Raw genomic sequence first — 26,204 nt, forward strand, 5'->3', positions numbered from 1 at the left:
AATCGTAACGAAATAAATCAAAGCAAATATCGATTTTATTTTTACGTAAAATCGAATTATTTAACATATATGTTCTTATATCATACAATGATTATAACTACTTATACAAATCAGATATAATAAAGTAATAAATTATCATATTATGACTTTGAGCAGATATGGAAAAAATATTTAATGCTCCTTTTTACTGTTTTATGTTGGTGTCTACAAGTATATCGCATTTAATAATGAGAAGGGAAGAGCTGATATATACCTCCGGACGGCACAAAGTTTTGAATAGGATGATCTTTTTTAGCCGACAAATATTTGTTGTAGCCCTGTATACATTTTAAAGTTCCTGATGACTTTTTAAAATTTCTTTGTCTTTATAAATATTTTTTTTTAATAAATAATAACTGTTTTCTTAGTTATTTAGTTAGTTATGGTTGGCAGCAAAGAGTATAGTAACCTGTTGGCAGCACTGTATCAAATTGCATTGATATTTGACTTTGACAAATTTTTGACAATTCATTATTCATCAGAATGTTAGTGTCAAAAGAAAAACGCAAACAAAACGCTGACGATTAAAAAATACATTAGTAAAATAATCTATTAAAATAGGTTCTAAAAAGTTTAAAGCATCATTTATTTATAGGGTTGAAAGTCTGTAAGCTATACATTTACGAAATGTCTGACGATGAAGTGATAAGATTCGAAATTACTGACTATGATTTGGATAATGAATTCAATCCAAACAGAGGCCGCAAAAATAAAAAAGAACAACAAATATATGGTAATATTTTTACTTTTATACATATGAGTTAATTGCTATTAAGTGTGCATTCAACTCCTAAGATAATAATCGTATTTGCACATCACATGTTAATAATTGACAAGTACAACACATGCTTTATTTCGGCTAAATATTATTTGTTGTTAAAGAAGACATATTAGTACCAAAAGGTGTGATAGTGCCAAAGTAGTCCAACTAAAAGACTAAACCCTCTGTTGGATTTCTAAAGTATTCAGCAAACACCTTACCATAAAATCCATTGGGTCTGATACTGATCTCAATTTATAGGGTTATACACTCTTAACACTTTGCCAAGGGTCTTCGTGTGTTAGCTAGTAATGGTCGAAGAAAGAAGTTGAGTTATTTTAGACTGGTACTATATAGCAATGTTTTTGATGCCCCTTTCCTTGATTAGTTGTTTTTGATGGGGCAGTAATAGTATGCCATCTCTACCTTACAAATGTACAAGTTTATCTTACAAATGTATTACAATTACTAATTACCTTAATAACAATTGTATTTTTTTAGGTGTTTGGGCAAAAGATAGTGATGATGAGGAGAATGAAGACAACTTTAAGCAGAGGACTCGTAAGCCCAAGGACTTCTCTGCACCGATTGGGTTTGTCGCTGGAGGTGTTCAACAGGCTGGCAAGAAGAAAGAGAAAAAAGGTATGCTTGCATGATTGAAGACATCATTATGTTGATATGTTATGAATTTCAGCTTTCGCAATGAATATACATGCACATTTCACATTACACATAAAAGATACCCACGATGGTATGTAGATGGTATATGCTTTGGTGAGAGGATTTTTGTATGTTACTATTTATCTCCAAAACCACAGGTATCATTGTTATGCAGTTTTTTAGTGATGGGTTTTGTTAAGTCTTTGCATTATTTCATTATTTATGTCATGAATGCTTTATTATCAGATTCAGAAATTTTATTTATTAATGATGCTAAAAATGTTAAAACCATGCAAGTAATCTATTAAACAACTGTTAAAATAATAGGGGTGTGTGATCATGGGGGTGTGCCAATGAAAATTCTTATTTTTAATTCTACCACTTGTTACTAATAATATCCATAATCCCACAGAACTGCAATCATCCGAAGCATCCACATCTAGACCAAACCTAGCCCCGAAGTATTCAGACAGTTCAGATGAGGACCAAGCACCGGTGCCGGAAGAGCGGGATACAGCAGGAATACGACGGCAGGGGCAAGGGCTGAGATCTCAAACACTTGGCGGAAATGTTGGTGCCTGGGAACGACACACTAAAGGGATTGGTGCCAAGTTACTGTTACAGGTAAAATAGACTAATAATGGACCTAAATGGACTAATAGAAAATAGTCCGAATCATTATATTACACAATAATACAAACTGCACAATGTTTTCATGTTCATTCGAAGAATAGTATTGATTGAGAATAGTAAAAATATTGTGCAATACTGACCCTACATGATGCAATGGAAAAATATGGTGCAATAAAAATTAAACTCGCTTTTGTGCAATATTAACTCTAAACGGTCAATAATATTGCACAATTTAATTGACCGATTAGGTAGCTTTTTAAATGATTATTATTATGTGTTCTATTATTATGCTGCGATTAGAACATGTCACTAGTAAAACCTCTTATTTCAATTAATTTCTGGCTATTTTGAAAAGTTTGAAATTTGATTAATGTTGTGTATGTAAATTGTCAAATTTGTGTACAAATTATCTATAACTTTCTAGAACTAAAGATAGTACTTTTAGATAGTGCAGCTCTTATGACACAATTTATGTAAATATTTTGTTTTTTTAAATCAGATGGTCTTAAAAGTAAATTTTGGGTAGAAATTAAAATAATTAAAAATTTTCAGATGGGTTACCAACCTGGTAAAGGTCTTGGTAAGGATTTACAAGGTATATCCGCTCCAGTGGAAGCAACTGTTAGAAAAGGAAGGGGTGCTATTGGTGCATATGGACCTGAAAAAGCTGCTGTAAGTAGCATAATGTCATGTAATGTATTGCAATGAAGTAGTTTTAAAGCAAGAAGCATGTATTCAATTTTGTCACTAGTGGTCACCCATCCAGCTTCTGACCATGCCCAATAAATAAATATTTTTAATTGTTTGAGTTTGAGTGCATTAAAATATATGTATTCATGATTTCTTTAAGACCACATATAAATTTTAAAACACATGTTTCAGCAAAAGGCCAAAAAAGAAGAGGAGCGTCGTCTGAAAGAGAAAGAAGATAATGAGAAAGAGAAAGGGAAAGGTGAAAAGACTTACAACTGGAAGAAGTCTCATAAGGGCCGGTACTTCTATAAGGAGGCGGCTGATGTCATTCAGGAGGGTAAACCCACCTTGCATACTATTAGCAGGTATTCTGAATAATAAATTAATGCTAGTGTTTAAAATTATCTATTAATGAAATATAATAATTCAATGTCAATATATCTATATCTTTCTGTCTATGATAAACATTAATTTTTTTCATTTGGATGCAATTCATAAAGTGTGTTTTAAAACTAAATGAATTGCTTTCCTTAATTATTTATGGGAAGCTAGCCATAGCTGTCTAGGTGGAACTTTTGAAAAATGCCTATTTTATGCTAATATTTTCTTTCTTGTATATAAGCTTGTTGGCAATTTGACAATCACTTGATATTGAACTTTGGGACACCTATATAATAATTACGAAAAGGAAATATACAACCAAGAATTATTTATTATTATTATTTTTACAGATATTACTATAATAGAATACACAGATAGAATCATCAGATAGATTGCATCTATATGCATTGCTACCCATGAGGATTATTTTTATTCTAAGACATTTAGAAATATTATCAGTACAATTAATTATTAATTAAATTAATATAAAATCCCGTGTTTTCCCTTAGCAACGAGTTGTCCCGCGTTCCGGTGATCGACATGACGGGCAAGTCTGCGCGCGTGCTGAGCGGCTACCACGCCCTGCGCGCCGCCGCGCCGCGCTTCGAGCACGAGCCGCGCCGCGCCTGCACGCGCTTCGCCGCGCCCGCGCTCACGCACAACCTGCAGCTGCTGGTGCACTGCTGCGAGCAGGTGCGCCCCCCACTCCCCCGGCACGAGCCGCGCCGCGCCCGCGCTCACGCACAACCTGCAGCTGCTGGTGCACTGCTGCGAGCAGGTGCGCCCCCCACTCCCCCGGCACGAGCCGCGCCGCGCCCGCGCTCACGCACAACCTGCAGCTGCTGGTGCACTGCTGCGAGCAGGTGCGCCCCCCACTCCCCCGGCACGAGCCGCGCCGCGCCCGCGCTCACGCACAACCTGCAGCTGCTGGTGCACTGCTGCGAGCAGGTGCGCCCCCCACTCCCCCGGCACGAGCCGCGCCGCGCCCGCGCTCACGCACAACCTGCAGCTGCTGGTGCACTGCTGCGAGCAGGTGCGCCCCCCACTCCCCCGGCACGAGCCGCGCCGCGCCCGCGCTCACGCACAACCTGCAGCTGCTGGTGCACTGCTGCGAGCAGGTGCGCCCCCCACTCCCCCGGCACGAGCCGCGCCGCGCCCGCGCTCACGCACAACCTGCAGCTGCTGGTGCACTGCTGCGAGCAGGTGCGCCCCCCACTCCCCCGGCACGAGCCGCGCCGCGCCCGCGCTCACGCACAACCTGCAGCTGCTGGTGCACTGCTGCGAGCAGGTGCGCCCCCCACTCCCCCGGCACGAGCCGCGCCGCGCCCGCGCTCACGCACAACCTGCAGCTGCTGGTGCACTGCTGCGAGCAGGTGCGCCCCCCACTCCCCCGGCACGAGCCGCGCCGCGCTCACGCACAACCTGCAGCTGCTGGTGCACCCCTCAGCTCCCTCCCTATCCTCCAATAGTGAGCTATGTGACCCTGCACTACGTGAAAGGCCCGTCGAAACATACCCTCTAAACTAACCTGACTATTCAGACCAAGGAGTGCATCCAGATGCTTCTGGTCAATCGCATCTCCAAATAGTAACTTAAGTTAACCAATAAACCTAGGGTATAAAGTTAAAAATATATTTGTCTTTACAGGACATAATCCAAAACGCTCGTGAGCTTCAAATGGCAGAAGACGAGATTGTGGTGCTGGAGAAAGATTTAGAAGACCACAACACCAAGCTGCAGGAACAGGACATTGTTATAGAGAAAGTGAAAGCCATTCTGGTCAAGGTAGAGGAACTGAACAAGCCTGATTTGTCCTTGGAGACAGCATATGAAGTACTTGCTGAATTAAAAGTAAGTGGAAAGAAGTTCTTTAACTGTTGAAACTGGTGTTACTTTCAAGGCACTTAAAATCTGTTTCTATTTTTTTATCACATGCTGTACTGGTGGCTAAACAACAGTATAGGCTGCTAACTTCATTATGTGTAACATTGGCTGTCATAATGTTAACATCTTTTAATATGGTAAAACCTTGCATTCTTTGATAAATGCACCACAGCCACACCACTGGATATTAAACATAGCTATTTTATGGTTTACGGCTTATTATAAGCGAAAGACAATGATACAATGCATTTAATTTTGCGTCCTAGGAGTAGCAACGCGTCTGTAAATAACTTTAGCTGGAAGTATATGAGGAGATAAAACGGTTGACTTCAGATACCCATACTCATATCCAGATGGAAGTGAGGGGCTTGCTTGTTTCAATCGCCGATCAGTTTGTCGAACGCATTAAGTATTAAATATTTTTTTCAGGAATCCCATCCACTGGAGTACGAGATGTTCGGCCTAGGCACGATCGGTGGGAACATCGTGAGTCCCTTACTCAGCGCATTGCTCGCTAAATGGGACCCCTTGTTGAACCCAGAGGAGCCCATACCCACGTTCATGAAGTGGCGGGAGATACTTACAGAGGAGGTGTATAATAGTTTGCTGTGGCAGCACTTCCTGCCGCATATCACTACGGCTGCTGAGTGAGTTATTTTTTTGATTGATTTATTCTTTGATTCGGTAATTTATGTATTTTTTGTTTTATTTTTTGTATAGCGTGCAGATCTTTATAGTCACTAAACTGGTTTTATAAGGGATCTGGTGCGATTCGCGGCTTTGACCATTGACCATTTTACCAGCTTTACGGAAGAGGAAGTCTAAGTTGTAGTGTTTAAAAATTTAAATATTTTTTGAGCAGTATTTTAAATTGTTTTCGTTAGGCAGAAATAGAACTACGATAAGGATTTTTGTATTTTTTTAAGTTTTTCAAGTTATTTTAGTTATGTTTAATAAAAATAACTTATGTGTTACATCGGTTCGCACAAATTCGTTTCCTTCTATCCTGGGACATTCCTAATAAGGTACAATTTCTATGCTAATATTATATTTCTTGCCCCAGCGTGTGGAACCCCCGCATCCCGGCGCCGATGACGGCGGTGTTCACCGCGTGGCGGGGCGCGGCGCCCGCGTGGCTGCTGGGCGCGGCGGCGGCGCGCGCGCTCGCCCCGCGGCTGCTGGCCGCCGCGCGCGCCTGGGACCCCACCGCCGACACGCAGCCGCTGCACCACTGGGTGCTGCCCTGGCACGCGCTGGCAGGTACGCACGCACACGTGTACACCCCGCGGCCGCCGGGACCCCACCGCCGACACGCAGCCGCTGCACCACTGGGTGCTGCCCTGGCACGCGCTGGCAGGTACGCACGCACACGTGTACACCCCGCGGCCGCCGGGACCCCACCGCCGACACGCAGCCGCTGCACCACTGGGTGCTGCCCTGGCACGCGCTGGCAGGTACGCACGCACACGTGTACACCCCGCGGCCGCCGGGACCCCACCGCCGACACGCAGCCGCTGCACCACTGGGTGCTGCCCTGGCACGCGCTGGCAGGTACGCACGCACACGTGTACACCCCGCGGCCGCCGGGACCCCACCGCCGACACGCAGCCGCTGCACCACTGGGTGCTGCCCTGGCACGCGCTGGCAGGTACGCACGCACACGTGTACACCCCGCGGCCGCCGGGACCCCACCGCCGACACGCAGCCGCTGCACCACTGGGTGCTGCCCTGGCACGCGCTGGCAGGTACGCACGCACACGTGTACACCCCGCGGCCGCCGGGACCCCACCGCCGACACGCAGCCGCTGCACCACTGGGTGCTGCCCTGGCACGCGCTGGCAGGTACGCACGCACACGTGTACACCCCGCGGCCGCCGGGACCCCACCGCCGACACGCAGCCGCTGCACCACTGGGTGCTGCCCTGGCACGCGCTGGCAGGTACGCACGCACACGTGTACACCCCGCGGCCGCCGGGACCCCACCGCCGACACGCAGCCGCTGCACCACTGGGTGCTGCCCTGGCACGCGCTGGCAGGTACGCACGCACACGTGTACACCCCGCGGCCGCCGGGACCCCACCGCCGACACGCAGCCGCTGCACCACTGGGTGCTGCCCTGGCACGCGCTGGCAGGTACGCACGCACACGTGTACACCCCGCGGCCGCCGGGACCCCACCGCCGACACGCAGCCGCTGCACCACTGGGTGCTGCCCTGGCACGCGCTGGCAGGTACGCACGCACACGTGTACACCCCGCGGCCGCCGGGACCCCACCGCCGACACGCAGCCGCTGCACCACTGGGTGCTGCCCTGGCACGCGCTGGCAGGTACGCACGCACACGTGTACACCCCGCGGCCGCCGGGACCCCACCGCCGACACGCAGCCGCTGCACCACTGGGTGCTGCCCTGGCACGCGCTGGCAGGTACGCACGCACACGTGTACACCCCGCGGCCGCCGGGACCCCACCGCCGACACGCAGCCGCTGCACCACTGGGTGCTGCCCTGGCACGCGCTGGCAGGTACGCACGCACACGTGTACACCCCGCGGCCGCCGGGACCCCACCGCCGACACGCAGCCGCTGCACCACTGGGTGCTGCCCTGGCACGCGCTGGCAGGTACGCACGCACACGTGTACACCCCGCGGCCGCCGGGACCCCACCGCCGACACGCAGCCGCTGCACCACTGGGTGCTGCCCTGGCACGCGCTGGCAGGTACGCACGCACACGTGTACACCCCGCGGCCGCCGGGACCCCACCGCCGACACGCAGCCGCTGCACCACTGGGTGCTGCCCTGGCACGCGCTGGCAGGTACGCACGCGCGTCCCTATAATTCCGGCACTAGAATAGGGCTACGGTATCCCCTGCCTGTCGTAGGAGACGACTAAAAGGGGGCTTCCGGGGTTGCGGGCGGCAAGAGTGGGAGCTCGAACCGTCCAGCAAGCGACCCCGGGAATGACGGCGGTATGTATGGTCGAATACCGTCGTAAACACTAAAAATCCCACATAACCCGGCGTCGCTCCCACGTCGTCGGGTACCTTTTGAAGGTATTCCACTCGAGAAAAAAAAAAGAAGGTACACACGCGCACATGTGTACAGCCCCGCCCCCATGACGGTGGTGTTCGCCGCGTGGCGGGGCGCGGAGCCAGCGTGACACACACAGACAAGAGCATCTGTGTGTGTACATACATACAAACATAGAAACGCGCACATGCATCCACGTGGGCTCATACATCCCATATATACATAAATCTCATTTCTCATTAAAGAGTACAAATTTCTGCCATAAAAAATGTACATTTTTGACTTGTTCACGGCTCGAATCCTAACTCTACATTGTCGCATTTACATAAATACAATTATACAGACAGACTTACGCAATATAGTTATTTATATGTGAAATTCAATTGAATAGAACACAAGACCTAGATAAGTAATATCCATACCAAAATTATAGCATATGATTCTATTATTTACCAAAATTATTATACTCAGTATATTGTACTAAAAACAAAAAATAACACACTATGTTGTGTAGTAGTGTGCTATTTACAGTAAACATAGCCAAAATAAAACCTTGATAAACGAAATTTCTAATAAAAAGAATTAAGCCGAACATATTCGCATTACAGGCAACGCACTCAACAGTTCCGTCTACCCGCTCATCCGGTCTCGGCTAGCCACTGCGTTATCGGCCTGGCATCCAGCTGATGCGTCAGCAAAGCCTCTCCTGGCCGCCTGGAAGGACGCCTGGGGTCCCGCGCTCGTGGCGTTGCTGCATCACCATGTAGTGCCGAAGCTGGAGCACTGTCTACAACATGCGCCGTTAGAGCTGGTCGGAAGAGAGAACAGTTAGTATTGGTTTCTTTGGTACAACATGCTTGGCTGTTACTGCTGGACGCCTGGGGTCATCTTCAATCTTCAATCCCTAATTGTGCCCTAAGTCTCTACAAAAAAAACGCTCATTTCATGGCAATAAAAATTTATAATATGTTACCGATGCCATAAAACAATTGACATACAATCAGTTTAAGAACAAATTGACATTATGGCTTGTGTTTAAATGTTTTTATTGTGTTAAAGATTATTTAGATTTAAGGAAAATTGACATAGAAACTACTACATAAAATGACTATATAATGTAACTAATGCTTCTTGACATCGATAACTGTATAATATTCAAATTACGTGTATTGCAATCAATTATTTTAAATATTGACAATTGTAAATTGTTTTTAATTAGTATGTGTACAAAATTTGCACGCCGACCCGGCAGAATGAGAGAAATTTGTAACTATAAGACCTTTGTTAACCTTATTCTATGCAAATAAAGAATTATGAATTATGAATTCTTCGATACGATTCGATGGTCCAATTGTATCACAATGTTTTTGCGAAGCTGTCTTCAGAAATTTTGTAATAAACATGCATCGTTGCATATAATATTTTTTCTTAGATATTTTATAACCACACTGTTTCTTAAGATTAAAATGTAATGTTCCCAGCGGCGTGGCTCTGGTGTGTGGAGTGGATAGACCTGGTCGGAGCGCCAACCATCGCAGCTTTAGCGGCCAGGGCCCTATTGCCAAGGTGGCTCTCGGCATTGGCCGCGTGGCTCAACACAGGACCGCCACACGCTACTGTGCTCACTTCTTATACGGATTTTAAGGTAAGGCAACTAATTGATGATAATAAACGACATTTGGTTAGGATATCATGCCGGGGAGACATGACGTGTACCACTAGTCCCAGTTTGGAGCTTGTATATAAGTCAGTTTTTGAGAAAACTTCGATAGCGTGATTCAAAAATACTAGTAACTCCATCTATTTACGAATTGTTAAAACTCGCCACAGAAGCGTAATGATTGATATAGTATGCCTTGTCTTATTTAATGAAATTTCTTACGTCACTTGAAATCTAGCGATGCTATAGCACCCGTCGTATTATCTTTTAATTTTTATAGAACTCCTTGGCAATTAGAATACCAACTCTTACATCCCACCTCTTCAAATCCTATGGTTTTACGTCTACTTTACCAAGTGTAACATTTTTTTACATGACTTTATAGGCGTGGCTATAGCTCTGTCAATCTAAAGTAGTCATTCCAAATTTGATATCAATTCTTAATTACTCATAATGATGATGATGATGTTACAGTCGAACCATGGAGAGATCTACATTGTAAATTAAAAATTATTTACAGAAAATGTTCCCAGAAGAAGTCCTGAAAGAGCCAGCAGTTCGAGATGCCTTCAGGAAAGCCTTAGACATGATGAACAGGAGTACAGACATCGACGCAGTGGAACCCCCACCACCCCCTCGCTTCACCACCACCGAGCCTAAGGAGACATCGAGAATATCCGACGTTCTATCCTCTATCAGTCAACACAAGAGCTTCTCGGAACTTCTAGAATCTAGATGCATCGAACGGGGTATAACCTTCGTGCCTATAGCAGGCAAGACGAGGGAAGGTCGCCCGTTGTATAAGATCGGGGAGCTACAGTGCTATGTTATACGGAATGTTATAATGTACTCCGATGACTCCGGACGCACCTTCTCTCCAATAGGTCTGGATAGGCTGTTGAACTTAGTGGAGGAGTAGTTTTAGTTTATGTAAATAAAAAAGATCCATGGAGAAACTATGTTTATTATTAACCTCTATGTATAGTCGTAGTCGTAGTAATGCGTAGTCTTTACGTAATTTATAACAATTAAATATACATACGCCTCTAAATCAAGCTAATTGTACCCAATATGATGGTTGGTCGTCGTTTTGTTGTATAAATGTGATTTGACCTTGATTTGACATTATATAAAAATAATATATTTGTAACTGACTTCAAAAAAGGAAGTTTCTCAATTAAACCATATATATTTTATGTTTGTTTGTTCGGGGATAGCTTCGTCGTTTATAAACCGATTTTGATGGTTTTTTTTTTGTTGGAGAAAAGAGAAAAATATATTTCGAAGGTGGTCCCATTATAAGGAAATCAGTGTCTGATGATGGCAGACCAGAGCAATCGAGGAGAACTTTCAAAAATAGTACCTACTTACGAAATTTTAAAGTGGCTAATGTATAATTGCTAAATGTATCTTAATATATTACATTACGCGATGTTTTATCCATATACAGCTTGGGTTCTATTTGCGTTGATTTTTATAGTCATATGAAGTAATGAAAGCTTAACATTTATCACCCAAAACTTCATAAATCCAGTATCGTCTGTCATAAAATTAACTTAAAAAGGTATTTGTTGTGAAGCAGGAAATAAATAGACTTATACATGATATGTAATTTTTTATTGAAGAATAAACACGAGATATAAGATATTTGAGTAAGGTTCTTAAGATTATGACAATAAAAATATTTTATTTGATATGTATGTACTGATATTTTAACGTACCTATAAGTACATAGCTTTATATGTAATAACTAATAAGTAAAAAGCAAATGAAAGCATAGTAAAATAAAAGAAAAATCTAAAAAAGTTGAACATATAAGAACTAAAATAAACAATTCGATTAAAATTTGGCACAAAAGTTGAAATAAATTCGAAAATAATATTTGGTATAACATTACGTATTTTTAACACGTTTTTTATAAATTAATAATTAAGTCACATTAATTATTAATATAGCAACATAACTTTATCTATGTTTATATGGCACCAATCCCTTATCATTTTTCTCTGTGGACTATCTAAATGAACATATAATTGTATGTAAGCTATACATATATAGGAAGCTAAGATTAAATCTGGTTTTATCAGAAAAACACAGTAAATACAAGTTTAAGTACATCGGTTATATGGAGGTAGTAAAATAATATGTAAAATATTTAAGACACGGACGACACGACTGCCATATTTTAAAATAAATACCTACTTTGTGCATTTAATACATAGTTTGTAACATAATGACACGACGATTAAGCATACTTTGTAACATAATGACATGACGATTAAGCATACGTATCATAAACATTATTGAAATATTTATCTAAACCAATAATTTGAACGAAATTAAAAATGGCAAGAATAAAATTGATTATCATAATGTACCTGGTTTAGAATTTTTTCTTTGCTAATTTGTGACTTCACTTTAAATACTTGTATGTAAAATATAATTAATATTACCAATTGATAGGGTATTTTATAATAGTATTTTGTTCTTATGCAACAATAATTAGAAACAATAGAAGTCATAGTATTTAACAGATGCATTGCTATCCCTTGAACCAATCTTGTATGCCTCATACGCTTTTAAAAGCATTCTAGATACTATTCTCTTATTATTATAGAATATTTAAATATAATAAGCCTGTTTCGTATTTTTTTTTTGTATATAAGTACCTATGGCAAAATATGGCATTTATATGAATAATATTTGTACTTTTAGGGACCATATTATCATGCATTCTCGATATATTCTGTTATCATTGGCATAGCTGGGTTTCACTTTTCATAATGTTAATGCTATCGAAAATTGAATATAAACATATGGAACCTAGAACCTAGTTGTGCTAGGCACTAACCAGACCGCCTAGCACCTATCTGAGGTGCTAGGCGGTCTGGTTCTTATGAGGCGATAAAATCACCCAGAAAACGCCGGAAAATATCATTTACATAACATTGTAAATCTTAGTAGTAGTTTAAATATTTAAGTTTGCCGATTAGGGACAATAACGCGATATTGTAGATAATCATGTCGTGCGAAATTATCGCATATAAGACACATGTATTTTATGTGAATATTTGTTCTCTAACTAATACACAGCGTTCTAAATCACCATTGTACTTATTATTTCTGAATCTATCAATTTATGAATATTTTGGCATCATATAACGGACCAAACAGAATATATCGAGACTGATGATGCTGTTTGTGGCTCTAGGCCTTCAAGTTCTTCTGAAATGTATACGCCCTGAAGCACTGTACCCCGTTGGCCATACCCAGCGAGAAATTACACAAAGATAACGCGTAATTTATTGGTCTTATAACCAGGCAGTATCTCGTCCAGATAAATCCGGTAGCGGCCAGCGTCGCCGACTGTGTTGTTGATACTTTGTCTAACGGTCGGCGGTAGTCATCCAATGACGCCATCACTAAAGCCTGGAAATTGATAAGAGATTACGTACAGCGGGTGATTTGGTGCAATAAATAATAATGCCGAATGTACATTAAAATTAAATATTTATGGAAAGACTACACAAAGGCAAGGGGATTTTAGTATATAGGTATCTCTATACTAACGTCGTTAGTACAATAATTTCATAATTCAATTACCTTAATCAAAGCTGTATAATAAAGAATGACCGTCAAACGTCGCTTCACTAAGAATATATTTGTTGCACGTCCTTATTATTCTACTTTATGACGCTGATATATACAATAATATATTATTTTGTTGCACCATCTCTGTTACTAGTAATTAAAATTCTACCCAAAAACACATTATTCTGGTAACTATTAATACAGAATTTCATAATAAATTTTGTTAATTGAAGCTCTTCATCCAAATTGATTACTCAAAAGAAAACAGTAAACACCAAACAAACATTACAAATAACAAAGAGACAAAATTAATAAAAAAAGGGTAGAAAGAAAACAGAAGAAATGTCAAAACATAACAATGCTTTATATTTCAATAGACACGAATAAAAGGTTTTACAAAAATAGACAACTTCATTTCTATAAAAGTTTGTTTAATATGATTCCAAGCTTATTTCAATAACTGTTTAATACAGTATCAAGTCAAATTATAAAATCAAACGTTTTACGTATCGTTGATATCACAGACTGGCAATACGCATTAATATCGAGCACCATAACGTTTGTTAGAGTTAAGTGTTATTAACACTCCCAAATTAAAATCCAAATTCGTGCTCACGAAAATAAATAACATTATTTAACGTTATGTTAGCTTAGCTATTTGAAAGGCGATTTAAAAATCTGGCCATTTCTTAAAATACTACAATAATGTAAATTCTATTTGACATTCAACAATAATTAAAAATGTAAATATAAAATTGGTTTAATACCAATACCATGTATCCTAAAAATCGCATCGGTAACTAATTGCAACTATTTGCAACTGTTTGAGCTCACGTTACTAACCCATTACTATAAATAAATAAACCCCTCGATACCATCTAATTTTCTACAATAATACTATTCTGTCATTTTATACTTCACCTAAACTAAAGTGTGATTCATAAACGAAAATATTTAGATATTTTTTCATGTCTCAGATTTTTTAGTAGCCTGTTGGTGACGGAACGCTCTTCCTATTTGATACAAACTAGTTGCGGCGACAAACACATTAACGGCAAAGAGACTATAGTTTTTTGGTATGATGACAAGAGAGTATCTTGACCAGATGAGCCCTGTCGCCGCCAGGGATGCAGATTGAGGTATGGATAAGGTCTCGACAGGCCGATTCAAGTCACCCAACCCAGCCAACACCAAGCCCTGTAAGTGTTAAAAATGTTGGTGAGAAGAAGTATTAGGGTGATTGCAGCGATTGATAGTTTGAAATGCATTCAATACAATGAATGATTACATGACAGTAAGCAAATTGAACATTGAACCATACATTTGAATCAACATACAATACAAACAAACATACAAGACTCATTTAACATTCTCAGAATAATAATTTAAACCAAGCAGGCAGTGTAATCAATTTATTTAATTTTCATTAAAATAATACATGCAAAATCCTTTTTTGACTATTGAAATTCTCATAAATATTTAGGTGGCGAGGTGGTATGTCAATTTCTAATATACTGCTTTTTATTTCAATAAAATATTAATAATATTATGAACAATATGATTTATTGTTTTATTTAGAATTAGTTATGGATGCCTATAGGCTGTAGTCATAAAATAGTAATAAATGGTTTGATGATTATCTGAATTACTGCTTTTATTACTGTAATGATATTTGCAGATAACTTATATGTAGATGTATCCTGATTGATATTTTTTAACTTTATGTTTAGGAACAGCATGCCATGATAATGAATTTATGTAAACATGCCTTCCATAAAATATGCTATATTGATAATATGATACTGTTTTATGAAATAATGGCCTTTCAATTTATTTTTTAAATGTAGGATTGTAATATGTATTGAATATTTTTGTATATTTAGCTAAGAAATGAGTAAATAATATTATACAAAAGGAATTATCACTATTTAAACTATATTGATTTTATAACCATCATTTAACTTTCAATAACAAGTGTTGAAAACATAATCTATTGCAAGTTATTTAAATAAGTACACGATCTACATAGCTACTTTAGCTTTAATGTTTCCGAGTGGCGTTATCATTGTCGTAGGCAAGGTTCCGTCAATACAATTTAATAATAGTCAACCTTGACAATAACTTTGAATAAAATCGAATATTTACTTACCCACTTGAATGCAGGGGCCCAAAAGAATATTGTTTTAGGACCTGTAATAAACACTTGATCAGTACGAAATCAATTAAAGTATTCGATTTTCAAAATTCGAATTCATAAATGTCTTACCAGCTTCATGCTCCCACAGAGGACGGAGTTTCGATGGGACATATCGCTCTGCGAATAAGACTAACGCCTTGTAAGCTTTCGACATTTTTGAAAAATACACGCAGTTTAGGTATACGTTGCTAAATTTTGAGGTACGGGAGATATGTGGGAGTAGTTTAAAATTAAGTTGGGTGGGAATTTACATGACCACTCGAATCGGTCGTGACGAGACCTTGAATAATTTATTATATTAAATCTTGATGGCGCAGTGCTGTGCGTAGACAGTTAATGTCATTCATAATTTATGATAAGTTGATAACAAACGTCAGATGTGGAAGACGTCATTCTTTTGCGTTTAGCGTAATAATTATGCAGTATTTGTTTGTAATATTACAATTCAAATAGTTTACACATTGGAGATTATTCTGAGTTGCACGGAAAATATAACATTAATTTAAGTATAATTGCTTAAATATTAGTTATAAATGTTGTTTCAAATGACTTAGGTAATCGTTATTAGCTATGAGAAAATTAATTTATCCGAAATAAGTGCAATAACAAAACGCTTTAAGGATGCGTTCAAAAGTTACTTCAAAAATTTCAAAAGTTCGAAAGTTTTTTATTATTACTTTTAATAAATTTACGAAATAACTATGTAATATTTAAATACTTCTATTATATTTGAATAAAACGGATTTTAATGTATAAAATCAATACGAGGAACCAAAATATTTAAACTAGCCTGCCTAAATTTTTTATATAATTTATGTATTATGAAATTTATACCTTTGCAATATCAATAGATATCATTTAATTTTGTTTATTCAAGTCAAATTCAATTTGGGGTGTAAATGTAAAACTATATAATGAAATTATTATAATTTTCCTTAACATGACTAATTTGATCGCATCACATCTTTAGAAAACATGGGTGCGGAGCGGCCTGTGTGAACTGTGAAGTGTGAATGTGTCAGTGGAGATTTAGTTTTCTTTGTTTATTTTATTTTCGTGTTGAACTCCACTGCTTTTTAGTTTACTTTGTCTTGTGTTATTAATTAATGGTTTGAGTCTTTTGTGTTGGGTTTATTTTGATCATGGGTACGAGTACAATGGGGAGCGACTTGCACTCCGATAAGCAGGACAAACTTCTGAAGTTGCAAGCCCGAAAGAAAGAGTTGGAACAACTCCTGGCTTCTAAGAACGAAGAGCTTTATAAACTATGTGTGCAGGAAGTGCAGTTGACGGGTGTAATGCCGCCCGAAGCGCCTTTAAGTCCAGAAGTGCCTCAACGGGAACGATTAGGTAGCATACGTAGTGTTGAAAGGTCCACCGACGGAACAGATGTCCAAGACGGTGCAGATAACTCGTCTAGGCGCCTCAGGATACCATCCACGGATCGAGTACACGACGCCGAACAGAACTTACGTAAGAACCTGTCACATAGGTTGTCTACGCCGTCTATATCAGGTATGTCGACTAAAAGTGCTCACTCGAGACACGTACGGCGGCCTGAAACGAGCTGCTCCAACTTTTTCCCGTCGCCGCCCCAAGAGCGGAACCCTGAAACCTTCTCAATACACACATCACATACTTATCCCGCTCTCGCAGGCCGTCACGATGCTACTTCTGAAAATATACATAATGAAATGCAACAAGGCCCTATATACCGGCACCATACTATGACAACTGAATACACCAATAAAATTTACTACAATAATCCAACTGAGGCGCACAATGTTTCTCGGTTAAGAGAAACCCACTTCAGCTCTAGTCACCCAGATATAACTACTCACTACTCACATGGTACAGTTGCGACTCATCCTGTTCCGCAGCAGAATGGTATGAGAAACACTCCTCTCATATACCAATATGCCTCACATTTAAAAGCACAAAGTCAGCATCTAGGGGGTTTAACACACCACCATCAAATGCAGACCCAATCAAAACGGAGAGGTGACGGTGTTCGCCGCAATACACTCCAAAGGACACAAACCTATCACTTAACATCGCACAGTGATTACAATCATCATTTAGAGAATATGACAGATGCCTACCGACCTCCAATACCTATGTTCCAACATAGATCTCAGCCTGATATCCAAGAGCAGCCTATGGAACGAACTCAGGTTCCGATAGAACGAGTAGCACCAGTGCCAACGTCATTACCATTGCGGGAACGTAACACAATCAGGAATCCTTTACACATGCAGTTACAAGTGTCCACAGATGATTATTTAGATGAGAGACGATTGTACCCCGATACAATGAGTCCTGTAAGCCAGATATCTGGCTATTCCCATGGGAACTTTGATTCCGTTAGCATGAATAAGTTCTCACCACTTTCACCTTCAGAAAATAAGGTTAAAGAGAAACAGTGGTACGAAACTTCATTAGATTCGCCAACTAAAGAAGTTCCAACGTTAAAGAAGAGCTCGAGCATAAAACGGACTCCCAGCATAGGTGCCTCACAGACCTATGAGATAATGATTGCATCGGGACGTCACTCAGCCATGCAGAGCCCTAATCATATCTCGCACAGCCCCCCAGTGCTCTCACCTAGTGCTGTTTCACTGGATTCACCCAAAAACCTAACCGTAATAGAACAAGGTAAATGTATACCATACAGAGAAGAGACGAAACCGTTTGAAATGTCAGATTTTTACAAATACTCAACTAAGTTTAGACAAAATACAGCCCAAAAGGCTCCACCGCCCAATCCTTTGCCAAATGTAAACACTATGTACAATAAATTGCCTATGGAGTTGCCACAATACAGCCAAGACCAGTGGCAAAGTAATTAATTTGTAAATTAAAAGATGAATACAAAAATTGAAAAACAATAGGTATCAAATTTTCCCCATATTTATATTATTTTAGTGTATACTTGGAATGCTTGGGTTGATTGAGTAATAAAATAATTATTTTATAGTTTTTAAGTTATGGTTACATGTGTGTACTTATTATTTTGAATTTTCTCAGATCTCTAGACTCTTTAGTTTAATTTACTCTGTATGTTAATTTTAGTCTTAAGTATTTTTGTCATTTTTTTGTCATGATTTTGTCGGAATCTTGAGCCATTGTGACAGCCAAATTTTTGGCAAATAATGTGAACCAACACTTGTTTCAGTTCGAATCTATTATTTTGATGTCATTACAATGTATTGTACAATTTATTAATTGTTAGTTTTGTATGCATTAAAATACTGTCAGAAAGTCTTGATATTTAGACTCGAATGATATGGACATTGGCAGTCCTGCACTAGTAGATAACAATGATGTCAAACAATAAGATTACAGAGACAAATCTTCAGCTAGATAATCTATCATGATGAATTATAAATAATACAAAAAATATATATTGCCATATCATGTTACAAAAACATAATCGTAAGCATCTAGCAATAGATGTTGAAACTGTGATAAAGATATTTTGTAATTTATAAATTCCGCTCTCATTTACAAATAATGCAGTAATGACATTTTTTTATGAATTAAGCAGAGATTCATGGTCATGCACTCTAGACCAATTTTATTATAATTACCCAATAAGGAAAAGTGGTTATATGTAGTTCGACAAACTTTACTGTGCATGTGGCCGTTTTCCAAAACAGTAATTTGCTGTCAGCTTCGTGAGAAATTTTTCATTTTCCTCAAGTATAAAATTAATTAAATTTTAATGTTCCCTTAATTTAATAAAATCGTGAATATCAGACCAGTATGTATTATCAATAAAATTAGAAGTTTATACATTATTATAGAGATGTGTAATACAATCTTAAATATTGATAAATTCATTTAAAATTTTCATTGTAGTGACTAGGGTCGCTCCCGCCACGCGTAGAAAAGTTTATCGGATTATAAAAGTGTAGTATTGTATAAATTTGTATATTATCAATGTCATAATTACAATACAATTTACAAGAAATATGTAATGACACTTTTTATTTGATTAATTCAGTCTTAAATCTATAGGTAGCTGTTCTAAGTGATAATTTCAATTTGCCTTAAAAAATTGCCTTATTGCCATTAAAAAAAACTGGTAGTTAACTGTTATTAAAATTGATATTTCTTTATGAAGTACACTAAAAACAATTTTGATTGTTGTTGCCTTTTGTATAGTTGCCATGTTGATATTAATTGAATACTGAAAAGGGTTGCAATCTGCCCCAGATATTATAAAATTTTCTGAGCTAACCTTATAAAGTCCCTTTGGGATAGCATTACTTTTAGTATATCATTCGTTTCTATTTAGATAAATCTGTGCTGTTCTTATGAAAATTAGTACCTACTGGTAGTATATAAAAATGTATGGATAATGATGAAATTTTGGATAAATCTGCAAATTTCGTAGATTCTGAAATTTTAAGAAATCGTCTTATTATTATTCTTGGTGATTGGACCAATGTAACATTTAAAAATGTTAATGGTAAACATTAATTAATGATTAATGAATCTTAAAGCTTTGTCACAAATTGAAAGGTTTTTGGACTAATGAACTCAAACCTTGTGTTAAATAAGTAATTAATCAACATAATGAAATAATTGGTAATATAATGTTGATATTGGTGAATGTCTTACATTAGAAGTAAGATAAATCTCGAGTGTTATATTTAGTTCAAGAAATCTTATCGCTGTGACTGATTGCAGCACAACTCAGATTTTAGATATATTGTATTGGTTGTATTTTCCTTAAACCCCATTACCCATTACCCAGTACCCATTTTGGTCTGGAAAACAAGGCTAATATTTTTTTCAGTCCTTAACAATAACAGAAACTAATGGATTGACATTATAACTTGACCTAATTTTGTAGCATAATTAATATGTAATAATTAGGTCTTTATTTTCAATTCTCCTATGAATACTTATAATGTTTGTAAAAACTGTGATCATATTTCATGAACCTTCTTCAATAATCAGTTTTTTCCTTCCTGTATAAATTCTCGTTAAATTCTTTGCCTTTTATATCAACTAAGTTGAATGTATGTATTAAAATTTATTCAATGTGGATACGTCTGTCTAAAGGGACGGTTTTACTTTCTATTGCCGTGGCGTGGCTAGCTTTCTCTGGACGCATGATTATGGATTTCTATTTATATCACGCCTCTGTCCAGACATTGTCATTTGTAATATCGAAATTACCTTTCTTTTCTTTTTGATGAGGAGTTTTATTCTGTTTCTTCTAAAAAGTATGTATTATCTTAGAAAAAAATCATATAACTCTAGAGTTAATCCTATACGAAACTTTCATTTATGGAATGTATTGGTATTGGTATAATAGATGCTGGCCTATTTTTCCATTTGTTTAAAACTTGCCCATCGTTCCTCCAAATCATCTTGCTCATCAGTTTACAATGTTTTACCTACATGACATACATACATTGTGGTAACAATAATTGTTAACTCATAAATATTAATGTCCCTAACCGCAAAACATTGCCAACCTGAACATAAATATTCATTATAGTTTAACTTCTAAATTTCATACTTTTTTGGTTTTGTAAGTTCAAAAACATGTACAAATGTATGACTGATATAATTGTAAGCATTTATCTTATTAGTGTCATCCAGCCTTATCTATACTTGCCAAGTAGTTTATTGTGACCTCTTCGTCATAGCCTTTACCTACAATGTCGTCCAATGTCAAGATGATTTTAACTTACTATAATGTAATTTGTATAACCTTACCCATTATGGGGCGGAAAAAAGAGTATAAGTCATAGATTTAAATCGTTATGTGTGCTAAGCATCTTCGTTTATAAATTTTGATGAACTATGCAGCTCACTCGAACTGAAATCTATGAGATTGGTCTTCATTATAATCATTTTGGTACTCATATATGTATGAGAACATTGATGATTCTAAAGTCTGTAGATATTGCGATTTATAAAATGTATGTGTGAAGTTAAATAGTATATAGTAGTTGTCTTGTAATGGCAGATTTTTGAGCAATGAAGCGAGATAAATTTGAGATGTGCAGCTGAGTGCAGCTGATTGATGATGATGATCAAAATAACCACAATAACGACGTATAAGACCTAATAATATTAGGTTTCCGGTAGCTAACTTCACTATGAATTCGCCGTGCTATAATAATTGGCTAATTCTAATAAGTGTGGCATAAGGAGAGATGAAAAGTTCCGATTACACATACTTATATGTCTTTAATTAATTAATGAATGTAAAGATTAATTTTATTTATTCGTTCATTAATATTATTTAAGCGCTTGTTCGACAATCTGCCGTTACGATAAGAGAATAAATTGTATTTATCTGCGTTTGCTTAGAATTATATATTAATGAACATAGAAAATTGGAGCAATTAAAAATTGCGTATTTTATTGCTATCGAAAACAAATATTTTTGTACGTTGTTTATGTAAGTTAGTATGTGCGAAATGCATGGGTTTGTATATAATAAATACTCATGGAATTACTACTTATTTGTTTTTATTTAACTATAAGGATTTCTCTTCGAGCTAATGGTACTTTGTTTCAATAATAATTTACAAATGTTAGGCCTATTACTATTTATATACAGACGTCCATGGGCGGCAGTGACAACTATCAGATCCGCTGCATGCGCATTTGTTATTTCAATAGAAAAATGTTTTGGTCACATCATCCTCATGACGTCAGGACGATGTTAGTTTTGAGGTAAGTCCTCAGATACATATATAATAGATAATAATTACTCTAACGATTAGTCAACCCATACTTTTTGGTATGTCTGTTTATGCGTCTTACATAATATAAAACAGGATTAAATGAGAGTTGGGTAAAAAACAAAAATTGAATTCTTGTGTAAATTTATTTTCATGTTAAAAAAAAGATGACGATGATGACAAATCCACGAGAATCTTTCTGAATTCGTGGATTTGTAGATTTGTAAAACAAGCATGAAGCCACTGATTATATAAAATATACCAAAACATATCTATACTAGATTTGTTTAAGTTTATAAAAAAGCACCGATGGATTCTGAGCTCTTTGGAAAAATGGTACGCAGTGGTTCCTGATTTAGATATGATCTGAATGATAAGCCTATTACAATAACTACCAAAATCTTATAAAGTTTTTGTAAGGATAAATTCCCATTTTAATCGAAATATGCGAATCGTTGCACTTGCAGAGACTAAAGTAAGGTAAGTAAGCATTTGTGCATTTTGACGAGATTTGCTTCGATCTGTCTCGCATCACTAAAAAAAGTCGATAACGTATTTTTTAGGGTACGGTACGAAAAAACAAAAAACGGAACTCTTATAGGATCACTCGTGTCTATCCATTGTGTAATCAAAATGAAACAAAACAAATGGGAAAACCGTGCTGAACACAAACATACATCTTATCCCTAATGGTAAAATTTAAAAGACAATTCGAAAATTTTACTTCATAATGCGTGTTTTAAGATAACATACGACATTTGGTAATAATAGAGGGAAACATTAAAGTGGGCGTTTCTTCTGTAGTTTGGAGAGCAACTCGTATAAGGACCGTTTGCCTGGCGTGAAGCTGCCTCCTAGGTAATTATCATCGTTACCTTTGAACAGAAAAAAAAAAATTAAATACCTTCTAGTAACTCATAACACAAAATATACATAATTATACCTTTGTAAGTAAATATATTAAATTGTTAGGCTGTTAAAAGCTTGTTACCAATTTAGTCAACACTGTAGAAAATGTAAAATTAATGATACTAAGGTTGTTTATGAGATTATTTTAAAAGAAAGAGCAATAAAATTCTTTCTACTTATACTAGATGTGTAGCGTTGCTATGTTCTGATTTGTAGGCGTTCTGTAAACAACTTTTTTATAATATAGCCGTTGTAGATGAGCATGCAGTCTACCTGATGATAAGTGGCTGCCGCCACTCATGGATATCTATGATCGACCTCAAATAACATAAGTTTCCTAGAGCCGCCATCCCTAAAGACTAAGATGCTATGCCTCGGAAAATGATCTCTTCCTTACCAGTAGCGCTTAACTTTGTGTTATTAGGAAGAAATAAGATGTGGCTGTGGTGCCGCCGGAGTCGAAGTCGGGTTCTACCTCCTTTGACTGAGAACAGGATCTATGTCCATTGTCGCTATAATATGTTGTCGTAGTGGCCACTTGACATCAGGTAATAAAACATTTTTTCCGTTTTCATGATTGTCAGTGGTACAAAATCTGTGATCATCCGCGACACTAAATATATGATTCTCAGTGGTAATACCTGCACCAATCAGCTGGCCGTTAACGCACCCATCGTCCCAAACGTTCACACAGCGTTTCCCAGGGTTAAATCCACCGTTCAGATAATCATCATCACCACCTAAAAAAGAATTGATCTGTTCTTAATTGATATTCATGCTCTATAGTAAGTAAGGTAACGGCTTGCAACGAGGATACCGGTCTGCTACATAAAGATCTGGGTTCGATCCCTGGTTAGACAATGAATTTAATAGTTTTGAGGTATGTTTGTGTAAATTATTATGTTATATAAAATAAAAAAAAATGGGTTGGCAAAACTTAAACTTAAAACCATCTATCTTAACTTAAACCATATATCTCACATCTAAGAATACAAAAAAATCATCAAAATCCTCTTTCGAAAAGAAGTATTACCTACGCACCACGGAATTTTATATTATAGGTACCCATAATGATTGTACTAGATAATACAGGTGTTGGTGTTGTATTACATTGTAGTAAAATATATCATTACCTGCTCCCGGAAGCTGGCCATTGATACAACCTTCGTCCCACATATTCACGCATCGTCGATCGCCGAGATCTAAACGAGAAATTAATATATAATAGGTATTTAATAATTATTTTAAATTTTAAGAATAACAAAAAAACTATAAATTTAAATGCATTATAAAAATCCGCTCCCACGTCGTAGGGTACCTTTTGAAGCTTTCGTCCTCGTATAGAAAAAAAAGGAAAAAAAAAACAAAAAAAGTCAGGTACCTATTGTGTGCATTGCTGGAATTTGATTAGTCAATCACTTATGCACATCATTACTTATGTACTTCAGTTTTTTTTACTTACCAAACATATTCGGTCTAGCATTAGCTGCCTCGAGTATTAGAACAACCACAAAGCAAGTTACAAGAACAGCCTTCATATTAAAATTTGTAAAAATACAATTTTATAATTGCACCTCAAACTTATGGTCTTCAGAAATGTATGCCTCGATTACATTTGATCTAAGCTTTTATAGGAATAAAGCGACCAAATATTAATTAGATTTTAGGCTATCGATGCCACTTCAGATAATAAAATTCATGAAATTAATAAAAATGATTGAACGTAATCAATATTGAATGAAAGGGTCGAGTGCTGATAATAAAGTCAAAAGCTTACGTCATATGGTTACTACTACTATTGATAAATGGGTTTGTTTTAGCTTTGGGTCCATAGGATAAGTAGGTATTGCGTACTAAATTCTCTTAATATAAGAATTAGCAACAAATCTATTAAAAAAAGAGGTATACATGTTTTACGATTTGACGTGTTTTTTTATTGACATATCATGCATGACTGTGATTTTATTATGTAGGTATTACACATAATAGGTACGTGAATCTGTCTGTATATCTTTGTGCGTGTCCCACGTTAAAATAATCATATGTATGGGGCTATGAGTTTAGAATTTTAATTATTTTTAAGGTGCCTACACGGGTGTACTATAATTGAAACAGAATAAGACCATGTTTTATATTAACCGCAAGATTGGTTGGTAGTTGCTGTTTAGAACACTAAGCACGGAGTGCATATTCAGTAGGTAATTAAATTGCTTCTTTTTAGGGTTCCGTACTCAAAGGGTAAAGACAGAAACCTATTAGATACTAAATTTCCTCTGACTATCTGGCCGTCTGTTACAGGGCTCTAATAGATAGATGTTTGAAAAGTTCAGAATATGTATAATGGTGGCCGCTATAACAAAAGTACTAAAAATAAAAAAATGAAAATATATGCAGGTTTATCTATTTACTAATACGTAATAAGTAGATTAATTTTTTACAATGCATGTACTTCAATGCCTGCTAGATAACAACAAATACGAAAGGTAAAAAAATGAATATTTTGGTGTTATAGGTCCTCTCTCCGGATGAGAGTTAGACTTGCATTTGGCCAATTTTATTAATGTTTTTGTTATCTAAATTTACTAAAACAATACAAACAATACAAACACTAACACCGCACCTGTTACTGTCAGCGTTAACACAACTGTCAGTTAACAACAGTGTTAGCAGCTGTTATGCTCTGGATTGCGAGGTATGGTAGAGATATACTGGGAATAAAATAAATAAATAAAGGTGGTAGAACCCTTTGTGGTTCGACTCCGGCGGCACCACCGCCACACCTATTTCTGCTTAATAACATCATAATAAGTGTTAAGCGCTGCTGTGTTCCGTTTTGAAGGGTGTGGTAAGGGAGACATACTTTTCCGAGGCATTCCAGCTTAGTCCTCAGGGGTAGCAGCGTATCTGTGGCCGACCTCAGGTAGGTATATCTAATCCTATCTGGGGTTGATTACAGATGTCCATGGGCGGCAGTAGCCACTTACCATCAGGTGGACTGCATGCTCGTCTGCTACTCCGATATTATAAAAAAAAAAAAAAATTCTAACTGAGTCCTTAG

General features: G+C 37.9%; 4 protein-coding genes across 5 annotated transcripts; 2 read left to right on the plus strand and 2 right to left on the minus strand.

The window, feature by feature from the left end:
• The first annotated feature begins 524 nt into the window (after positions 1–524).
• sip1 (septin interacting protein 1) lies at positions 525–11,970 on the plus strand. Its single transcript, XM_073077103.1, has 12 exons — positions 525–772; positions 1,301–1,441; positions 1,872–2,083; positions 2,645–2,764; positions 2,975–3,150; positions 3,676–3,859; positions 4,814–5,017; positions 5,480–5,697; positions 6,114–6,310; positions 8,685–8,903; positions 9,558–9,721; positions 10,257–11,970. Exons 1-12 carry the CDS (start codon positions 667–669, stop codon positions 10,653–10,655), a joined length of 2,340 nt encoding a protein of 779 aa, XP_072933204.1. The 5' UTR covers positions 525–666; the 3' UTR covers positions 10,656–11,970.
• Positions 11,971–12,932: 962 nt separating this feature from the next.
• On the minus strand, positions 12,933–15,882 carry LOC140745326 (mitochondrial pyruvate carrier 2). 2 transcript variants are annotated; one of them, XM_073077105.1, is made up of 3 exons: positions 15,594–15,882; positions 15,477–15,517; positions 12,933–13,165 (listed from the first exon to the last, which is right to left on the minus strand). In XM_073077105.1, exons 1-3 carry the CDS (start codon positions 15,676–15,678, stop codon positions 12,944–12,946), a joined length of 348 nt encoding a protein of 115 aa, XP_072933206.1. In that variant the 5' UTR covers positions 15,679–15,882; the 3' UTR covers positions 12,933–12,943. The 2 variants fall into 2 exon arrangements, with proteins under 2 accessions (XP_072933206.1, XP_072933205.1); XM_073077104.1 differs by lacking the exon at positions 12,933–13,165 and adding an exon at positions 13,671–14,524 and having other exon boundaries at positions 15,594–15,873.
• Positions 15,883–16,431: 549 nt separating this feature from the next.
• On the plus strand, positions 16,432–22,011 carry sstn (stepping stone). Its single transcript, XM_073077106.1, has one exon. The coding sequence runs from the start codon at positions 16,667–16,669 to the stop codon at positions 18,371–18,373; it is 1,707 nt and encodes a 568-aa protein (XP_072933207.1). The 5' UTR covers positions 16,432–16,666; the 3' UTR covers positions 18,374–22,011.
• A 740-nt stretch (positions 22,012–22,751) lies between these two features.
• On the minus strand, positions 22,752–24,736 carry LOC140745235 (uncharacterized). The gene is made up of 4 exons (XM_073076969.1): positions 24,609–24,736; positions 24,280–24,348; positions 23,788–23,886; positions 22,752–23,112 (listed from the first exon to the last, which is right to left on the minus strand). Exons 1-4 carry the CDS (start codon positions 24,682–24,684, stop codon positions 23,018–23,020), a joined length of 339 nt encoding a protein of 112 aa, XP_072933070.1. The 5' UTR covers positions 24,685–24,736; the 3' UTR covers positions 22,752–23,017.
• Between the last annotated feature and the right edge of the window lie 1,468 nt (positions 24,737–26,204).

The sequence above is a fragment of the Epargyreus clarus genome, unplaced genomic scaffold (assembly GCF_041222505.1).
Source record: "Epargyreus clarus isolate Ecla_fem2 unplaced genomic scaffold, WU_Ecla_fem_2.2 ptg000010l, whole genome shotgun sequence".
Lineage (NCBI taxonomy): Eukaryota > Metazoa > Arthropoda > Insecta > Lepidoptera > Hesperiidae > Epargyreus > Epargyreus clarus.